Here is a 20,766-nt window from a genome sequence, read left to right as displayed (position 1 = left end):
AGCTCGTGCTATTTCATTGAGATCAACGCGTTCCAATGCCACTCTCAACTTAAGATTCCATTCTGTTAAATATTTATAGCAGCTCTTTTTGTGGTAGCAAAGAATTGGAAATTGAGAGGATGCCCATCAATTGGGGAATGGCTGAGCAAGTTGTGGTATATGAATGTAATGGGATACTACTGTGCTATAAGAAATGATGAGCTAGCGGACTTCAGAAAAACCTAGAAAAACTTGTGTGGTCAGGAGTCCGCAAGTATTGTCCATCACCTTGGTCTTAGTGCCTAATTATCGGCTTGATCATCTGAGTTCAGGGATGACACAGCAAATAAAGAAGTGTCCCTACATGTGGATGCATGTAAGAGTTTTTAGCTTAAGTGAAAAACCAAGTTACACTCATAGACCCAAATGACTGTGGAGGTCCATCCCAAACACTAGTGTTTTACAGGATCACATGCTGGACGCATCTCCCACCTCACACATTTACCTGTAGCTTATCTTCATGGTTAGTGTGTGTCTGAGACAGATAGCGAAATTCCTGAGTGAGCCAGAAGCAGTGTTTGACGTGCTCTGGAGAAACAAAATCTTCTGCCACTTTTATGCAGCTGTATAAGTTATGAACCTAAGGAAAAACAAGAGAAGTCAGCCCCAAAGTCACAGGTCAAGAAAGAAAGCACAGACACGAACACACGCTGGTCTTGCCTGATGTGGGGCACCTGCTGGGATGAAGACCACATCCCCCAGAAACTGCACAATGGCCCAGCCCTGAACTCCATGCTCTTGGTGAAGACGCTTTCTGAGCGGGCGGTCCAGATACCAGCTCTGGTCATGGATGGGGTCATGATCAGCAGGGTTTTCTTGACCTTGTTCTTCTGAGACCTGAAACACACACACAATACCTTTCAACAAATGAGTACTTGACCATAAGCAAAATTCTCCAAAACCAAATTCAAACATCTTTTCCCACGCTCACACTGCCTATAAAAGTAATGAGCCCCACACTCTGGTTAGTAAGTCAAGCCTTCCCTTACTGTGGTACCTTATCGGCCTGGGATGCAGGGAAATAGATCGTGCCTATCGGTGCTTTGTGCCTATAATGCACTTCATTTTGTTCAATAAATTAAAAGGAAACGGGTCAGCCTGGCTTCATTTTATCCTGCCTGCCTGGTCGCTGAATGGCTTGTGAATGTAGCTAACAAAAAACAATAGCCCTTTGTAGAATGTATTATTTTAAACTTAAGTTCTTGGCATAGGCTTGAGATCAGGACAAAGCTTATCCAAAATTTAATGCTCTAACAAGATAAGAAAAGCTCTACTGAAAAAGCAAAACAATTTCTGACTTCTTTCCACTATGTCTCCTATTTGTCCTTCAAATAAGGAGTATGGTTTAGTTTGGGTCCAAGCATGGTTTCCTTTAAAGATTCAGACACAGCTGTCATGTGTGAATACATGGTGGGAGGCTGTGACTCCCACAGTGAATGATTCTCAGCCAGACTGTTTCCATGAGGCCACTGAGGGGGGAAAATACAGTTTCTAGCAAGTAGCCTCAGTAATTAAAAGAAAAGCTCAAAGACCACCTTAGAAGGTATTTTTAGATTATTTGGTTTGTTAAAAAGACATCGCTCATACCCACTTACTATTCCCACTCTCTCTAACCGACTGACCCAAATACACAAGAAACCCTTCCTGGTTGGCCTGCTTACACAGAGGGAATCCGCATAAGATCCATGCAATGACCTTTCTGGATTCCTTTCCACGAATTTGATGGCTTTTTACCATAATTTCATACTAATACCTGCTTCTAATAAACTAGCTCAGTAAAATCTCACAGTTAACTAGAGAGACCACAATGGACTTCAAAATGTGCTGATTTTTCTCTGGCTCTATGGAAGCTGGAGGGCCAATGCCAAGAGGACTCTTGACTATAAGATTTATAAGTGAAGGGGCCAGGAACTGGACCTGTGATTTCCCTAATGAAGGGACCTCTCTGCCACGTGTAAATAGCCTGACCAGGGCAGGCTGGGCCCCTCTCTCCAACTGGAGACCTCAGAGTTGTCTAGAACACTGAGAGGTAGCGGGACCTGCTCAGGATCACAGAGAAGGGCACAACTTGAACTTAGGACTCCTTGGGTCTAAAGCCAGCTCTCTATTCACTACCCAATAGTGCCTTCCCCAGAATCTGATTATTTAAAATAAATGGTAACTGGATAAATACTGATCAATGTTACTCATCCTTCTTAGATTGCTGCTTCTTAAGCTGAAGCTAGCTTTATTGACACCATATCTTAGAAAACCCCACTGGCCAACCTTTCCAAATGCCTTGGGAAGCACCAGTATATCCTACCCGCTTTTTCTTGCCACATTTCACAGGCCAGTTTCATCACCAACCTTTCTCTCCCCTGCCCCACTTCCACAGTTAGAAGGGTCAGTACGAGAGACATCACGCAGTGACTTCAGAAGCAGAGCGTGTTGTGCCTGTTTCTATCAGGAACTGGGAGAAGGCCAAATAGCTTTTCTAAAACCACTGGAAACCTGGCTTTATGTTTATGACAACGATTAAAGAATACCTTCTTAAGGAAGGATCGGATCTTCTCAGTGTCTTTAGCAGCAAAAATATGCCAAAGAGCTCCTGGTTTCTCTTTTCCTTCAATAAACCGCTTTATTGTGAGCTCATCACAGTCACCATCTTGGATAGTTTTAAGTACTTCTGTTGTAGGGGAGAGACGCAAAACAGATGTAAAAGGAACACTGTGCACACACACAGGGGCAAAAAGCTTCAGCACGTGTGTTCACATAACACGATCTTACCATCCTCCTGGTCGAGCTGTCCGGCAGGGATGCCCACGTAGACCATTACATTAGCTGCATCGGATATATCTAAATGAAGATTTGTCGTTCCGTACTTCCTGTCTTCTGGTGTGATTAACCCTGTGAGAGAGAAATGGCTACAATTAGAAGAGGACGCTGGAGTTGGGGTAGTAAGGCAGAACTACCACAGGCATGCTGGGCAACATCCAATTAGTCATAGACTAGCACCTGGTACAGCGTCACACAACTAGGACTGTGTCGGCCTCTAATGCGAGGTGGAGGCAGCACGTTCTAAGAGCAGAAACTCCAGGCTCTCCTTATCTCCCCACGTCCAGGAGCAGCACAGATCCAGCCCCTCTCCTGTTCCTCTGTGCTCCACAGTGCCGCGTGATTCAGTTTTCTCCTTTCTCACTGCCATGCTTTAATTAACTACACCTTTTCAGAGGTTCACTCCATTCGAATTTACTGTCCAAGCAGCTCTCTTGGCACCCATAACATTTTCTCAAGGAATTCGATACTGGCTCACCTTTTCTCCTTCAATTCCTGTTAAGTGACTTCAACATGGTCACGTCTCCTGGAAAAACCTTAACCTCCCAACTCCATAGATTGGAGGACGGGAGTCAGGAAGACCCGAGGTCAATCCCAGGCCCAGACACTTCTGAGCTGTGTGAACCTGGACAAGTCATTTAACCTCTCTGCCTCAGTGTCTTCAATGGCAAAATGAGGTTCTTAACAGTTCCCGCCTCCCAAGGTGGTTGTGAGGATCAAATGAAGTATTTGTAAAAGCGCTTAGCACAGTGCCTGGCACGTAGGAGTTTAATAAATGCTTATTTCCTTATCTCTTTCCCATGATCGTCACTCCACACCAGCAGCTCACAGCAGGGGTTCTCATCATCACCCACAAGGGTTCTGCCTTCAGCGATCAAATGACCATAGCGTACCATCATTTAGTCATCTACCGTGTGCCTCACTTGTCCAAAGGACATCAGGACAACATCCTTTCCATCCTGCAGCACTGGCCCAGGCTCCATGTCCTTGCTGCTAACAAGTTCAAGGGTGCTTCTGCTCTCCAACCCTTTGCTCAGATCTTCCACAGATGCCCCAACCCCTGAGGCATTATTCCTGTTAAACTCTAGCAAAAGAAATCATCTAATTCTCCTTCTACCGCTTCCATTCCTACCTGGGTGCTGCTAAACAGGGCTGGAGGAAATCGCACGACCAAGGCAACATGGTTACGGAAAAGGCCTCTTCATTTCCCAAAGACAATCCCTTCTCTCCCACCCTACCCTCTCTCCCATGCTTTCAGCTGAAGACGACCTTGCCTCATGCTTCCCTAAGACATCTGAATTTCGGTGCTTCTGGCTTTTCTTCCAGATTGTCCCTCACTTCTGTGTATTTGCCTTCCTAGTCAGTTATTCTCCCATTTGTTTCATTGGTGAGGTTTCCACCACAGGCCCCAGTGTTTTGATTCTGCCCATCATCTCTTCTCACTGCTCATTTCGCAGCAGCACGCTGTGGTTCCATGCTTTTCTCAACATCCATAGGGTTCTCTGCCCCATCCGCTGTTCAACTCTCTTTCTTAATTTTGCAGCATTAATTTACTTTTCTTCCTCCTGAGATTTCTGGTAGATTTGCCCCTTTCTTTCTCCTACTGCTCGCTTTCTGGCTCCTGTACCTCAGGTGGTGGTTACCCTGGATGCCTTCTCCCATACTGAACAACGCTCGGTTCAGCAGCCTACGTCCCTGAATCGAGTGATTTGGGGGGGGGAGCGGGAATGACAGAATTGGCCCTAGAGGGATGACGGTTGGCTGGGCTCTTTCCTTCTACCCCACCCCCATCCCACAGCCAGCACCCTAATTCAGCCTCTCATCTCCTTTCTCCTGGAGGGGCTGGTGTGGGTGGAGGGCCTGATTTGTCTATTATCATGTCTCCCCCATCTCCAGTCTATCCTCCACACAGCTGCCAAAGTAATTTTCCTAAAACGCAGGTTTGACCGCATCCCTCCCTTCCTAAATTAACTCCATAGCTTACTGTCATTTCAGAGGGCACATCACATACCTGCTCTGCATTTAAAGCCACTTAAAGGCCCAGTCGCTGACACTCCCAGCTCTACACCACGTACGGCTATCCCCGTACCTCCAGTGCGCTCCCATTTCACCTCTGGCCCCCACTATCCCTTGTCTCCTTCAGAATGTGGCTTGAGCCGGACCTTCTGCATAAGGCCTCTCCTCATCCAAGCTCTTAGTGCTTTCTTCCCCAGGAAGACCTTTTACCTTGCATTGTGTATATGCGTGCACATATTATCTATTTTGTATCTATCTTGTCCAGATTTGTATCCATGTTACCTCACCCAGTAAAAATGAAGCTCCTTGGGGATAGGGTACCTAACACTGCCAGGCATACATCTGCACCTAGTGAGGAACTTCCAGGAAAACGTAAATCAAACTAACTGCTCTCCCACAACAACCTCAACATTTTTGTTAACTGACATTTTACTACACTGGGTGGATAGGGACCCACCAAGTTACTCCTGAAACAAATAGCTATGAACCCATGGATGGTGAAAAAGGCAACTACAAATGCAGGGCAACGTTTCCACATTCCACCCCCTGCTGGATTCTAGGGATCTGCCTGCCTTACAGCAGCAGCGGGCAAACTTGCTTCTCCTCAAAGCTGCTCAGTCACCCACAAGCAGCCATTTTCAACTCACTTGGCCTTTCGAGATTAAGATGTAGGGGGCTATCATGTTGCTTCATTCATCAAATTCGAGGAAAAAAAAACTTGCTTGTTTTCTGCTATAGGCAGGTAGTGAGAAGTCAAGCGAGGAAATCAGAGGTCTGGTTCAAATCCTAACTATGCACTGTCTCCCTGTGTGACCCCCATGGACCTTTCTGGCACTGTTTCCTTATCTGAAAAAGGGCAAGAATCCTTGCTCTGCCCACCGCCCTTAACATGTTTCTTCTGCAACCAAGACAAATACATAGAAAAAAGATTTGGGAGATTATAAAAATAGGACAGAGGAGGAAAAGAGATGGAAAGGGGGGCATTTGAGAAGAGGAGGAAGCACTGTGAAAAGACACAAAGAAGCCGCTCTAGAGAGAATAAAGTTTTCGGAAGGGAACTGCAGTCTTCACACCCCGCCTCTCACTTCTGCCAAGGGCACTGGATTAAGTGATCCCTGTCCTTGGAGATGGGTCATTAAAAACTTCAGTTGTAACCCACGACAGCTGATATTCCTGCCGCTGCTCTCACATCCTCTGTCTGCATTTTGGCAGCGGACACAGGCCAGGGCAGGACTGCATGCTTTCACTCTGGCCCGCAGCCACAGGACTCAGGCCTGGGCTTCCGTCTGAGCCCCACTGGGCCTGAACGTGTCTCCCCTCTCCCCACCAGCAGAGGGCGATCACTCTCTGATCTCAAGAGCCCTGGCTGTATACTGTACATGGCTTTCCAAAATTTGGCTCCTTCGCTTACCAGGAGGCTGAGGTTTTAAAGGACTGGCCAGTTGTTAATCTACTGACTACTGCTTGTGGTAATAAAAATAGGACAACTTATTACAGGCACTGAACTTTAACTGTTAAAATTAAGAGGTGTCCTCACAACAGTCTGGTATTAATGATTAGTACATAGGCTCATGAGCAAACCAAATTCTTTATTAATAAAATCACTCAATAGTGACCATGTAAAGTTACATTTAAGTACATTTTTATTTTCTGAATAGTTTCACCAAGACCATTTTTACATTTTACTGTGGGAATAGGAAGTGTGTATAATAGGAGGAAATCTATGTTTGTATTTTTCTAGAAATTTCTAGCAATTTTCAAATCACTTGGCCTTTCAAGACTAAAGGTAGGGGGCTATCATGTTGCTTCAGTCAACAAATTCAAGAAAAAAAATACGCTTGTTTTCTACTATGGGTATGTAGAGAGAAGTCACGCAAAAAATCATCAGTGAGAGGAAATCAGAGATCTGGGTTCAAATCCTAACTACGCACTAGTCACTGTGTGACCCCCACAGACCTTTCTGGCACTGGTTCCTTATCTGAAAAAGGGCAAACATTTTTGCTTGTTTGTTGACTGCTCTCCCTAACTACAACCTGCCGTGAGTGCGCGGAAACTTTGGCCGAGCGTACTGCTCTTCTTTCCCACAAATAGATTTTTTGCTTGTAGCCTCTAAAAGCTCTTTGGACCAGTATTTGGAGTGCTGGAACTCAAAATGATGACCTGAAGCTGACAAAGAAAGTGAAGGCTGAATGGAGTAACCTGAATTCAGGGCAGCCAGGCTACAGGCATTTTGTTTTTTGACAGGCAGTCGACACCGATACCTTGGCAAAGCAGTGGGGCAAGTGTATTCTGGTAGTGAGAGGGTACAGCAAGAATACCTGGGCTCTTCCTGTGCCTTTGGCCATTAATGCCTGGATGACCTTGGCCAAGTCCTTCCCAAGATTCCGTTTCCTCCGCTGTTACAGGACAGGGTTAGATGAGCTGGCCTTTTCAGTCCCTTCCAACTCTCTCACTGTAATCCTATGATACTAAGGAGGCCTTTCTTGTGGAAAGGCTGGAGAGACGTTGGGCAGATCTAAACCAATTAAACGTCCAGATCCCAAAAGTCAATAATTTGATGTCACAGGAAAATGAATGAAAATGCATTATTAAAGAGCTTAACTCTACGTGCTGGGCACACAAACAGAAAGGGACAGGCAGTTCCTGCTCTCAAGGAGCTCACATTCTAATCAGAAGAGACTACACATGAAAGAAAGTTTGGTTGTTAGATGACCAGAGAGGCCAGGAAATCCAAAGGTGCAGAGTCAGAGGCAGATGGCAATGCCCTGGAGTACAGATTACATCAGGAGGTCCTATGGCAGGGGAGGAAGTGGTCAGCGGAGCACCAATATGCCCCGTCTACCTGTGTGTGGCCCTGGGGCTATATAACATTATTATTAATGACCTGCACAAAGCCCTAAACAGCACACGTGGCAAGTCTGAAGAGGACACAAAACTGGAAAGAAGGCTGACGCAATGAGTCAGGATCCAAAAGGAGATCTTGATGGTCTTTCCGAGGTGGCAGTGGGTTAGTTAGTGGTTTGTCTGAAAAAGATCTGGTAGTTTCAGTGAGCTAGCGGCAAGCTCCCTGAGTCAACGATTTATCAGTGCAGAAAGCTAAGTACTAGAGAAGTGTTACATTTAGGATTAGTGAGGTGATAGTTGTGTTGAATTTCTCATCCTGATCAGAACCCATCTGAAGCCTGGTTCAGGTCTGGATACCATGTTCCATTTCAAGAATGACAGTGGGTAGGTCCAGAGGAGGGGAACCAGTATAGGCAGGGGCCACCTAAGAATCTGTGAGGAATTAGGACCGAGACGCAGAAGATGCAAAAAGGCAAATGTGGGCTTGATGGCAGGACCAATTTCCTCACAATTACAACTATAAAAATGGAAGGGGTTGTAGCAGGATGAGCTTTTCTGAGCTTGGCTGGCCCCTTCCTCATTTCAGGGATGTGCTGAATCAGATGGCCACAGCACCCCAATACCTGAGAATAAAAGATTAAAACCAGAATCTTCCTCAGACACGGACACTACTTCCTCCAACCTCACTCTCAATCATATGAGATTCAGGGAGCTCAAAGCTTACACATCAAAGTTGCCTTAACTATTGGCAATGCCTTGTGTATTTGGTAAGATTGAGTTTCCACTGTTGAAATGTGAATTAACTGTCTGGCAGAAAAGTGAACCTAGAGTTCATACCTCCTCCAACATTAATTTCAAATATTTTTGCATATTTAATTCAAATTTGCCCCTAAATCCAACCCAAACATTCAAGTCCCTGCTATATAAGGCATTAGGCCCAAGGGCACAAAAGGAAAGAAAATGTAAGTGTTCATGCCCTCAAGGAGCTGGCTTACAATTCCCCAGCAGCAAAGCCCTTTACAGAATCCCCTTGGAGACCTCCCCTCTTCCTCCTCCAAGCCAGAGGTAAAGCCAGAACAAGCAGCCCCTCCCAGGGCATGTCCTTAGAGCTCTAAATCGGGTGTGAGTAGAGTGGAGGTGGGGTTGGGGGGGAGTTTATCTCCAAAGCGGCAGCACTGTGGGCAGGGCTCTTCTGTACAAACCCTGCCACCCTGCCCAACTGCCCTTCAACCACCCTAAGTGCCCTCCTTAGCTGAAAATCTTACATGTTTTATGTTATGAAGACAGTTTTCATTACAGGGAAGCTGAGTAACATTTTCCTGAAAACTCATTTTCAACACACGAAGTCCTTTGTTTTTAATTGATCAATTCTAGAAGAGTAGTTTCATCTATGGCACGGGAAAGTCTTTTTTTCATGGAATATCACTACTATTTACTGGTACTTAGCAAAGACATTAAATCAAAGAAGGATTTTGTTTGTTTCTGGCTAAGATAACATAGGATAGAAAGATCTGAGCTTGGTTTAATTTGTAAAATAATTACCTTTATTCTGCAAAGACCAGTCAGTGGGGTCAAGTGACCCAATTCTGAACAATGCAATGAAAAAATTTAGAGGCAGCATCAGCTGTCCTTTTCAAGTCACTGTTATTGACTCAGAATATACATTATTACAACTTACCTAACATGATGGAAAAAGTAGCAGACTGTTACTCACCATAAGCATTATACATCTTGGGACCCAGATCTGGACGCACAAAATAATTCGGTAACCTGGAGGCCAAATTCAGTTTGCCATCTCTCCTGGTATACTCAGGCAATGGGATGTTTGTCATCAAATCTTCAAACCTAGTATCAGACAATTGTGAATTTCTGAACTGAGACACTGCTTTTCTTGTAAATTTAACAAATGTATGTTTTATTTCCTATGAAAGTACACGTTTAGGGGCAGCCGGGTGGCACAGTAGATAGAGCACTGGTCTTGGAGTCAGGAGGACCTGAGTTCAAATCTATGTGACCCTGGGCAAGTCACTTAACCCCAATTGCCTCAGAAAAAAAAAAAAAGTATACGTTTGATTCAACTGACTGGAAGGGAAACCGTCAACAAATATCTACCAAGGAAGGGGACTGCATAGTTTCAGTAGTACTAACAGCATTTCTAGATAATTGGACTTATATTTCTTTCCCAGTTGTGGTGAGCTTTTTCATCCGTCCTTTCTGAAGGAGACTTCAGCATTTGGCTCACACTCTTCCCCTCCTCCCCAACACCTGCCTTTCTGCTAATGGATTTTAATATTCAGAAACTTTCTCAAACTTCTCAACATCTCTAACCTCCCAACGGCTTGGTTTTCTTACATCCCGGGATCTTTTCCTTCACTCTCCACCAGGCAGTCACATGCTGAATCTCATTATTATCACCCAATGCCATCTCTCACCACACCTCACCCCTGAAGGCCTCACTGACACCTCCAACCCCCCTCCCCCTCAGGACCTCCCCAGGCCGTGCCCTGCTCCCACTCCCCTTTGCTCCCTCTCTAATCCTGAAGCTGGAGTCAGCCCTGAGAACACCACAGGGCACTCTGCTCTCTCGGCCCATCGCCTCTCAGCTCACTTCCCACCACCTGTCTCTTCTGTTGCCCCTCATGTCCTACTGAACAAGTCACACCATCAGGCTATTTTACTAATTCATGTTAGCCAAATTCAACTAGGCCCTCGCTGCAGCAAGGCTGTCAGTCCTTCTGGTCTACTCTTACAAAAGTGAGGCCATCTGATGTGACCTTCCCTCCCTTCTCCCTAATCTCCTCCATCTGAAACCCCATGGGCATCACCCAGCACTCTCTCCCCTGGTCTCTGACAAGATGTGGCCCTCAGTCCCATTTTTTCCAGCAGACTGACGCCTCAAATCGAGCACCAATGCTCTAATCTACAACCTCTCCCTGTCTGCTAGCTGCTTCTCTACCACCTCCAAAGACGACCAAGTTTCTCCATCTGTTAGACCCTACCATCCCCTGAAGCAATCCTTCCATTAACTCCCACCTTTCTATCCAGTGGCCCTGGCTTCTCCCTGCTGTTGCTCACACAACACAATCTATCCCACTCTGCATTTGTACTGTATGTTCTCCTGTCCCCATCTCCCCCACCCCCACCCCATGCCTGCCATTCTCTCCCTCATCTCCACCTTCTGGCTTCCTTCAAGGCTCAGTTAAAATCAGAACATCTGCAAAAAGCCTTTTCTATTCCCCCTTATTGCTAGTGCCTTCCCTCTGAGATTACCTCCATTTTATCCTGTGTTTTACATTTTGTACATTGTCTCCTCCATTACACTGTAAGCTCCTTAACGGGAGGGGCTGCATTTCTCTTTCTTTGTTTCCCTAGCACTTTGCCTAGTGTCTGGCACACAGTAGGCACTTATTTATAAATGCTTGTAGAGTTGATACTTTCTCAGCAAAGACTCACGTATCTCCCTCACCCTCTAACAAATTGTTTCAGTATCCCAAACATACTGACAGAACTGTTAATGGCTGGGACCATAATCATACCGAGAAGGCATCATATCTCTGAAATCTTCTCCTGGAGGCCAGTCCTTAAGTTTCAGGACCATTGGTTCATCATCATTTTTCAGGCGACCTTAAATAAAAGCAATAATGTGCTGTTGCCATATTCTTTACCCTTCTAGACCTTCATTAACACCAAGCTTATACAATACACAGTTTCCCTCTGACTACCAAAAGCTCTAACAAATACATTTTTTAAAAGTTAACACTTTAATGTCAGAGACAGCATGGTATACAACCTCTAAAAAACTGTATCATAAGGATCTTTTTATCTTCAGAGTTTTCTAGACAAAACTCTTCGTTTTTTCATATTTTTATTTCACTTGCTACTATTAGCAATTAAAAAGTTGTATTCAGACAGGTTCTCCTACTCAAATCCCATCTGCCCTTCATTCTGATGTTCCTTGAAATCAAGCCCCACTTGGTGCTATGGAATCATCAGGACATTAGCACTGACACACAAGAGTGAAACAACTCTTCTTAGTGCAATGAAACAGGTGGTCAGCCCTTGGTCACCTGAAACCAGCACAAAAGAGTCCCCCCACCCCCAACTGATTAGGTAATGCCAGAAGGAATAGTCTGGTTCCCAGCAGCTAGCCCAGGGTCTCCCAACACCACTATGGCAGGCTACCTCCACCGCTGATTTTGCTACTAATAATTGTTACTGATTCCTTTTTAGCCCCATCTCACATGAATAAGATGCCATCAACAGGAGGAAAGTCTGTATCACTTTCATAAATCAGAGAACTCTTTATTTAGCCTTTGCCATGCCATAATTAATTTTCATCTTCAAACACTTGTTTCAAGGAGCTACCACAAAACAAGTCAATTTTAAACAACCATACTTATTCAAAAGGAATGAGACCCTTATCCATTTATGTCTTACGATGGCCTCACCTTTACAATGAGAATGGCTCCTGTAGAAAGGTCAAATGATCCTTAGTCAACAAGTCTTTCACTTTCTTCTGTTTGATTTGCAGGGCAGATGCAATTAATAAATGTTTATTAATTGACTGATATAAATTTTCATAGTTCTATCTTTGTCATAAATTTATGTCACTTTATTTTTCTTAATCAGAGTGTGAATCTGCCCTCTCTGGCACAAGATAATCTAATCAATAGGTATTTTGTTACCTGCTTACTATGTGCCAAGGCATGTGCTCACACACAAAGGATATAAGCAAAAAGAAAAACCTAAATCATTCCCTATCCTCAGGAAGCTTACATTCTGCTGGTGTTTTCCCCAAAAACATAGCAGTACATTATGTTCTGATCCCACCTCAGTTTTTAAGCCTTTCTCTTAATAGTCTGTTACCTTCAAATTGGTTACTTTTAACAACTGGAAAAAATCGTGCAGCTCCTACAAATTTCTTGCTTGAAGCATCTGATACTAAGTGTCTAACTTAATAAGTGAAGTGATGCATGTGTTGTATTTTTAACTGAATGAGATGTTTCTCAGCTAGTGCTTTTAGACCTGTATTTCATCTTGATATCAATTTATGTCCATGCAGAATCTAACACAATACAACTAAATAAGTTTTATTTTTTAAAAATTCATCAGTTGTATTGAAAATTCCTCTCCATTCAGAAGCTGAGCAGGTAGGTGCCCTAAATGGGGTCGAGAAGAGCTGAACTGAAACAACCCAACACCACCACCACACCCAATAAAAGGCCACAAAGGCAGTTCCTTTTAGCATGCCTCTTAAGATCGCTTCAGGGTCAAGAGGGCCTTGCTGGTGCCCACTTCCCAGCACACCCCCACCATCCTCCTTCATCTGGACCCTGTGGCACCTACTTGGGATATCTTCAAATCCGTCCCAGAAATCTCCCACTGTGGCCCCTGTAATGATCTCATTAGTTCTGCAGTTGACTAGATCCACCTCCTGCTCTCCAAACTCCTTCCGGAAGGAGTCGGGTTTCCACAGCTCTGCATTCAGTCTGTGATGCACTCCAGATACCATCACAGGCTGTGAGGAGGAAAGAAAGAAAGACGTGTCAGTGATCTTCTCTTCACGACATTTTTCTTTACCTGCCCTCAGAATCTCTTCTCTCCTTTGCACTCTGTCATCCACAGGTATCACTAAATAGGCATGGCTACTTGCTGATACTAACTTTGCATGCTGACAGTCAGCCTCTCCCCAAAATACTTTGGATCCTATTCATTATATTGGTTTACTGACAGTTTGAAACTTTAGTGTCTTCATCCTAAATTGATTTTTAACATGAAAAGCCTCAACTTCCCATGAAAGAATGAAAAGCTTCCTCTGCACTAGACACACACCCGAGTCTTCCAAGGACAGCAGTCAATGAGCAAAGGAAGTAAGAGGTATGCACAAGGAAACTTGCTTTCAAGTGTGAGAAAGCTACTTTTAAGACGCAATCTGCTGTCCAACCCTATTCAAACAAAAACCCAAACCTTTATTCAGCACAATAGAAACTGCTATAAGAACACTACTGAAATCCAGTTGTATTACCCTGTTTGCTAAGGCTTTTTCTTCAGTTATTATATACAGTTAATTTGGTATTTAAAACTCTGACCATAAACAAATTCAAATGTAAATTCCATCACAATAACCTAAGTGTGTTTAGTTTTCTATAAATCAATAGGAAAAAAAATCTCAAGAAGTTCCATTTAATAGAAAAATTTTTTCTCATTTATTTCAACAACTGTTCATTAGGATCATAAAGGATCCTACTTGGGTGTAGGGAAGAAGTTATTGATGGAGATGTACATAAGTTCCTTTAATGAAGCTATCATCATAATTACAGCACTAAAATGGAAGTGTAAACACTATATAAATAACTGAAGTTTTGTCTTCAAATTTACTTTTTTGAGCATTGCAAAATTTTTATATTTAAATGAGTGCTGTGTTGTCTTTCAAAGTGGACATGTGGACAGTCAACAGTGCTGCCCATTTGCACACCTCTCCATTAAAAGCCAGTTAGTGAACCAGGAGATAAAAGTCAAATTCCATTTTACTTCCAACTCATTTAGGACCCTTCCATAACGATGCTGCAGAGTTGGTCAACCAACCACTTAGCCTCGGCAAGACTTCTGGCCATTTATTAAAAATGAAATTTACTCTTTAGGAGAAAAGATTTGATATCACTAAATTCTAAATAAAATGCCAACCAAAGCCTCTCAAGAAAAGGAAATTCTTAAAGAGGCATTCCAAGGATGATTTGTACATTGGTGAAATGATCTTGTTGGATTAAGTACAGAACACCCCAAGTCATGAGTCTAAAGGGAACGGTGTTCATTTGGAAATCTAAATCCTGACACTCAAAGCAAAATGAAAGAAGAATGCTCCCACACTGCACATCAATTATACATATTTCATAGAACCAAGTCAAAAAGCGATGGTACCAAAGATCTTCTAGTAAGGGATGACTGCAGGGAAGAGGATTCAGTCAAGTAAGAGATACGCAAAGGGCAAAGGCTGACCTACCTGTCCCTGTTTCCAACACTCCCTGAAGACATTCCAGTTATTCTTATGGTTAGGATCCTGTAGACACAGCAAGCGGTTATCACACAGCCAGTAATGAGGAGTATCAAATCCCAAAATGCTGGGCTTGATAACCAATCCCTGGGGTTTCTTAGGGATGTCACACGAAGTCTTATTTTGAACCAACGAAGCAAAGATGTCATCCAAAATTTTTGGTGTGTTCTTGAGGCCATTTTCAGTCTAAACTTACCGGAAGAAAAAAAAAAGTATTAAAAGTATGTAGCCCTCTGCCTCCAAAAAAGCCTGCTGTGTAGTAAGTCAAGTGCATACTGACCAGCATGGACATTAAGATCAAAAGCTAGAGGGCGAGATTAGGAAAGGGTAACAAGGACCCACAGAGAGGGGAAAAAGCTGTCACAGGAGAAGACAGATCCCACCCTGAGGCCACTGGTCAGATAACTACAGTTATCTCTTCCACATTACAACTTTCCCTGTTGCAGTTCTGATATGTCGAGGGTTGGCAGAAGAAATTAAATGGGAATTCTGGGGGAGTTTTGTGGAAATTGCTGAAAACACGCAAAGGCCAGGAGATGACATAGAAAAAGTTTAGAAACTCAAGAAATGCATAAAATACATGGTTAGTATTGATGAAAAAAAAAAAAAGATGGAAACGTGTAAAGTCAGAAGACTTCTTTTCTCTGGTACAAAGGGAGGGCCAAAAAATTTTATGCAGATTTTCCAGATGAGGGCAATGTGGAAGGGATAACTATAGACTAGTCTGAAAAGACTCTCCCCACCCTTAAGTTATCACCAGTTGCACCCTTTGAAGGAATGCAGCTGGAGTGAACAATAAATCTCCTGAAGTAGTTGCATGTATTAAAATCCAGACTATTTGGGATTATGATGCAAAATGTCATAATTGATTCTAGTCCAATGGAAATGTAGCACAAATTCAAATGATGAGATCACTTTCAGAGGATTCATTATGGGCACTGCTCAGGACCTAGCAGGAGAAGCTTTAAGAAGCAGCCGATGACCATCATTACATGCTCTTCAAGTTTACTTCTTGTTCCCGATATGACTAAAACTTGGGCATACCTTCCCTCCAGAAGAGTTCAGCAGATTCCGGAGAAAACCAGAGCTGTTGTTGCTTACAGGGGTTAATATTGTGCTGTTAAAGGTGTGCAGAACAGTAGGAAGTTTAGTCAAGGTGGGTAGAGACTGGAGAGATTTGTTTTCATTTTTTAAAGTTGGCATTGTGAGTGGTTTCTCTAAAAGCAAAGAGAAAACCTAAATTAGAATAATAATAGAATTTGTAATGTAAAGCCTTAAGAGACGGAAATAAAAAGTGTGAAGAGTATACTCAAAAACCCTATCCAAAACAAATACATTTTAAAAACCAAAACCAAAAATCCTCCCACACACTTCTGAAACTTTCTGTGTCTCAAGCATAGGAAAAACCAAAACGGCAGAATTAAGAGTTCTGATTCTCACCAAGTGCACCTTAGTATTTTTTTCCCTCTTCAAAAGATAATTCTATTGGGCAGGCACTATGAATTCATGGTCCAATTGCTCGTGGCCTTTCTGTTTTGTAAGGCTCGGAAAAAAGCAGAAGAGCTAAGGATGAGGGTGAGGTTCTAACTCCATGCCTAATCCCCTTACGGTGATGCACGGAGACTTCACTGTTCACTTTCCACAGTGAGCTGAAGTGTGTGTAGAAAAGTCCAGCCTCTGTTATGGAGCAGCTACACCTGTGCTCCCAAATCAGAGCTGTAACACTTTAAGGCCCCTCAGAGAATAGTTTAAAGAGCTGAAGGGCTAGAGTTATTCCAGATTAAACAAAGGAAGATTGTGTGGGGGAACAAAGTTAACTGTAACACGTTAAATTATGTTTTAAATGGGGAAGGAGAGAGATACTAGGGTAAAGTAAAATAACCTCAACTACTTTACTTAAGTAAAAGCTCAAGGATTTAAATCAAATTTAAAAAAAAAATACCAAGGATCATCCCACAGATTTTAGGACAACCATTCAGACTAACATAATGCTAATTACATTCAGAGTGATTTACATAAGTAAGGGTGGAAAGAACGGGAGAAAATGTCAGTCCTGCAGCCAACTTAACCACCACAGTAGTCTTCCCCATGGCCTTCCACTGGGAAGATGATTAGTCTGTGCTCTGTTCCATAGAAAACAACTACTTCCCTTGAAACAAGTGTGTTCAGCCCAGGCTCATGGCAAAAACCATCTGATGGGCACATTCAAAAGTATGAAACAAAGGCAATAGGACCTTAGTCACAAAGTACTTGGTCTCTCTGGACTTCAAAACTTATCAGCAAAATAAGGATGTTGAAGGGCAAGCCCCTCTAAGGTCTTTTCCAAGTCCTAGATGACAGGGTTCCACTCACCCTTATTTTCCTTGTTAACATTGCCACTGGTTAAGTCAGCTAGCCAGTTTAAAGGAGAAGAACTAAGTGGACAGACAGGCTTGGTGCCACAGCTTGGCTTGGTAGCAGGGTCACAGCTGCCATTTGCTGGGTCTAACACACAGTTATTTCGCTGGAGGGCTGTTCCTAGGCTCAGCTTTTCTCCAGCTAAAGAATTCTGTTGAGAAAAAATATAAAAAGCAGTTGAAAATAAGGTCTCCCCACCTCCTTAAACTAATCCAACAAGCTACCCTACAGTGCTGGCTAATGCGAGAAAAGTGAGCAAACCGATAGAGCATTAACATTATAAGCAGAAAGTAGTGAGAAATTAATTTCAGCTTCCAAGAAAATGTCAATACAGGTGGAAAAAACAGGACTTCAAACCAAATCTTTAATTTAATCAAATAGTGCTATAAATTCCATTCCCCTTAAAAATGCTTCCCTAACCCCACCACCCACACGATTTACATTTTAAAGCACTGTTTCTACAGCAAACACTTGGCAATTTAGAGACAAAATAAAGCCAGGTGGGTGAGGAAAAACTAAGGATAGAGGGAAAGAAGGTGAGAAAGGAAACCTAAGCATCACAATGGTAGACCTGAAAGGGACTTCAGGACCTCATGCCCAAACAGTGACGCCCCCAGCCTTTGCTGTACATACATCATCTGCCCGTTGGTGTAGGATGAAGTGTTATCAAGCCGAAATTGACACCAGCAATTCCCACCCATTCCTAACTCTGCCCACCCTATGGAGGTACCTCACCTGACAGGACTGAACAAGGCTGGAGAAGCCTTGGGTTCATGCATCTGACACTGAACACAGCTGGGAAACTATGAACAAGTGGCAGCCTCCCTGGGCTTCTGTCTCCCCAGCTGCAGCACCTGCCTCAAGGTGCATTTGAAAGCACTTTTCAAATGTGACAGTGCTACATGGGCTTTATTAGGAAGAAGCTCAGGCTAAACATTATAATACAGGCGAGCACCCTTGACCACACCAGATGCCTTCTCTGAACACTCTCCAGTCCTTCTTAAAATGTAGGCCTAGAACTGACCACCATCTTGCTGATGTGGTCTCACCACAACAGAGTACAGATAGGGCTGGACTCTACACTGCTCTCAATATAAGCCAGCCTCCCTCCAGCACCTTTTTTGGCTCCCATGTCATGCTCCTGATTTCCATGAAGATTCTAGGGCACTAGAGGCTTTTGGAAAGGGTCTGCTGTTTAGCCACACCCGGCCCTCTCATACAGGTGAAGTTGATTTTTGGAGGCTAAGGCTTCATATTTGCTCTTATTAGCTTTCATCTTACTCACTTTGGCCCTATGCTCTGGTTGATCTTTTGTAGCCTGACTCTGGCTAAAATGTGTGTTAATTAGTCTTGTCTGAAAATTTAATGAAGATGCCATGCATAAAAAATGTCAACACTGAGGAAAGCATAGAGATCCCTACAGTATTAATTTATTCATTCAACACCTATTGTGTACAAGGCACAGTAATAAGTGCCGGTAATGCAAAAACACTGCACTAGAGACTACCTTCCAAATAACAATAAACCATTAGTGACTATTTTGGGGAGAAGCCCATGACCCTAACTCGTACTGGAGTGCACAGAAAAACTGACAAATAGTTGTCCAAATAACTCGGAACTATTTTGAAATCAACTAGGACTAGCAGACAGCCAGATAGTGGGAAAAACCCAAACTCTCAGGGACACCCCTTGTTCATTCCCCTTTCCCCCACCCGTCCTAGAATCCATTCAGGATGGGGGGGTGGGGGTGGAAGAGAAGCACTCCATTTCCTTCAAGGTCCAGAACCCATCTAGACTTCCCAAGGGCTCAACAGGGCCCAGATGAGGTTAGTCACCCATGATATTCCTTTGCATTACCATCTGCCCACCTCTATGCCCAAGAGAACCCCAGGACTACCATCCTACCAAGTGATATACCCAAAGGACCCTTCTGGTGCACCTCCTCCCTTTGGGTGATCACAAAGTCCAGTTCTTTCTAGCTGCCATGCAGGTAACCTTTCTGGATTATTTCCCCCAACTCATTATGAGCTCCCTTGTGGCAGAAGACATTCTGCTTTCTGTATGCCTGGTGTTCAGCAAAGTACTCACCAAGAGCTTAATAAATGCCTTTTCATTTATTCACACACTACTGGCTTACTTTATTACTTCAAGGACAACTGCTGTCTCCAAAGCGAGGCAGTACATTTAAGAAAAACTAATTTTTTGGCTTGAAAAGCTGTTTCCCTCCTAGGCCCTGTGTATGTAACAATTTTTTACATGAAACATCATGACCCTCCTTTTCCCTGTGTTCCCTTCACAACACCTCTGGGAGCAAAACAAGCAGGTGGAGGGGAGGCCCTGGGGCGGCAGCCATACCTGTCTTGTGTCCTCCTTCGGGGCTGGCTTGGTAAGGAGTTTGATTTGCCGATTGGAACAAGGACAGTTTGCCTTTATTCCCCATTTTGCTCTTACAGAGTGAACAATATCTCCCACATCATACAGAGCTAGGTAGAAAGTCAGACAAGATGATAAGCAATGACATCCTAGGAGTTTTCATTGCACACAGAAGCTGGCATTTCTCTCTTCAGTGCATCTTTCCTCCAAGTACGTGTATGTGTCTTACCCATACACCCAACACTGTTAAGATGCCCCCAAACACGTCTGACCTAGAGTCAAACTGTTTCAGAGACACGACTAACTCATTTATTCTACTGGAGTCAAGTCCATAAAGCTCTCTACAGATTTTATCTTTAAAAACCAAACCAAACCACTCCAGTCAATCACTACCCACTACCTCAGTACCTTTCCCGGGAATGATCTGGGTGGGCATGAGGTTTTCTGGTTCGTGGATCTGACTCTTCACACACTTGAGCCAGGAGAACGTCTTGTATGTACCACCTGCAAGCAATCAACTCTTAGTAAGAGATCTGAATCTGTGGTTATCCGCCACCATTTCAAAACCTCTCCTCAAGTAACAGTGAATGTTCTCAGAAAATAATGAAGGCAGAAATGAAAAATTATGAGACTCTAAAGTTTGAACGGGAAACTAGGAATGAAAAAAAAAAAAACCTTACCTTGCTGGACATTTTTTTTCTTCATCCTGAAGCAGTCCACACACACCCCAAAGCCACAGCGAGGGCATACCCAGTGCAAGTTAAAGATTGTAGTGTCACACACATCACACATCTCTCGAACGCCTCGAACAGCACGCTTCCAAGCAACTTGTCCTGATGGGGGCAAAAAAAACAAACCCCACCTTCTTTAGGTTCAGAAGCTGGGACAGGGAGACCACCAAACAGAAAGCTAGAGTTTTGTTTTCTGTTTTCAGAGTGGACACTGACTTCTTAGAATATCTATGAAAACTGTCAAATTTGATAGCAACAGTAATTTTCTCATTTAGGTTAAACTGGAACACTTAATGCCCTTCTACCACTACTTCAGGCTGGTGATTTCATCAAAATTCAAAATACCTTGTTTTCCTCTAAGCTCCCAAATTGGCTGAGTATAGGTAAAAGAATATTAGAATTAAGATAACAAATGGGGGGTGGGGAACTATGGCAGAAGGGAAGTGGACTACCTATCTTTTAATGAAGTCTCAGTTCCTTTTATTCGTGGAAAAACTCAAG

The 20,766-nt window shown here is 43.5% G+C and overlaps 1 protein-coding gene across 2 annotated transcripts in view; it reads right to left on the bottom strand.

The window, feature by feature from the left end:
• KDM3A (lysine demethylase 3A) overlaps positions 1-20,766 on the bottom strand; it is an 81,226-nt gene that overhangs the window by 5,126 nt on the left and 55,334 nt on the right. The window contains exons 12-24 of one of the 2 annotated variants that reach the window (XM_027860451.1): positions 20,215-20,367; positions 19,943-20,038; positions 19,517-19,644; positions 17,117-17,312; positions 15,809-15,981; positions 14,714-14,950; positions 13,060-13,231; positions 11,250-11,337; positions 9,428-9,558; positions 2,806-2,925; positions 2,565-2,704; positions 700-876; positions 485-619 (exon numbers count right to left, since the gene is read on the bottom strand). In XM_027860451.1, the coding sequence (XP_027716252.1) occupies positions 485-619; positions 700-876; positions 2,565-2,704; positions 2,806-2,925; positions 9,428-9,558; positions 11,250-11,337; positions 13,060-13,231; positions 14,714-14,950; positions 15,809-15,981; positions 17,117-17,312; positions 19,517-19,644; positions 19,943-20,038; positions 20,215-20,367 (1,946 nt within the window). Of the gene's footprint in view, positions 1-484; positions 620-699; positions 877-2,564; positions 2,705-2,805; positions 2,926-6,503; positions 8,337-9,427; positions 9,559-11,249; positions 11,338-13,059; positions 13,232-14,713; positions 14,951-15,808; positions 15,982-17,116; positions 17,313-19,516; positions 19,645-19,942; positions 20,039-20,214; positions 20,368-20,766 lie in introns of those variants that run through there. The other variant, XM_027860452.1, reaches the window with a different exon arrangement.

Source organism: Vombatus ursinus, unplaced genomic scaffold (assembly GCF_900497805.2).
Source record: "Vombatus ursinus unplaced genomic scaffold, bare-nosed wombat genome assembly UNPS02014181.1, whole genome shotgun sequence".
NCBI lineage: Eukaryota > Metazoa > Chordata > Mammalia > Diprotodontia > Vombatidae > Vombatus > Vombatus ursinus.
This window is presented reverse-complemented; position numbering and strand designations above follow the sequence as displayed.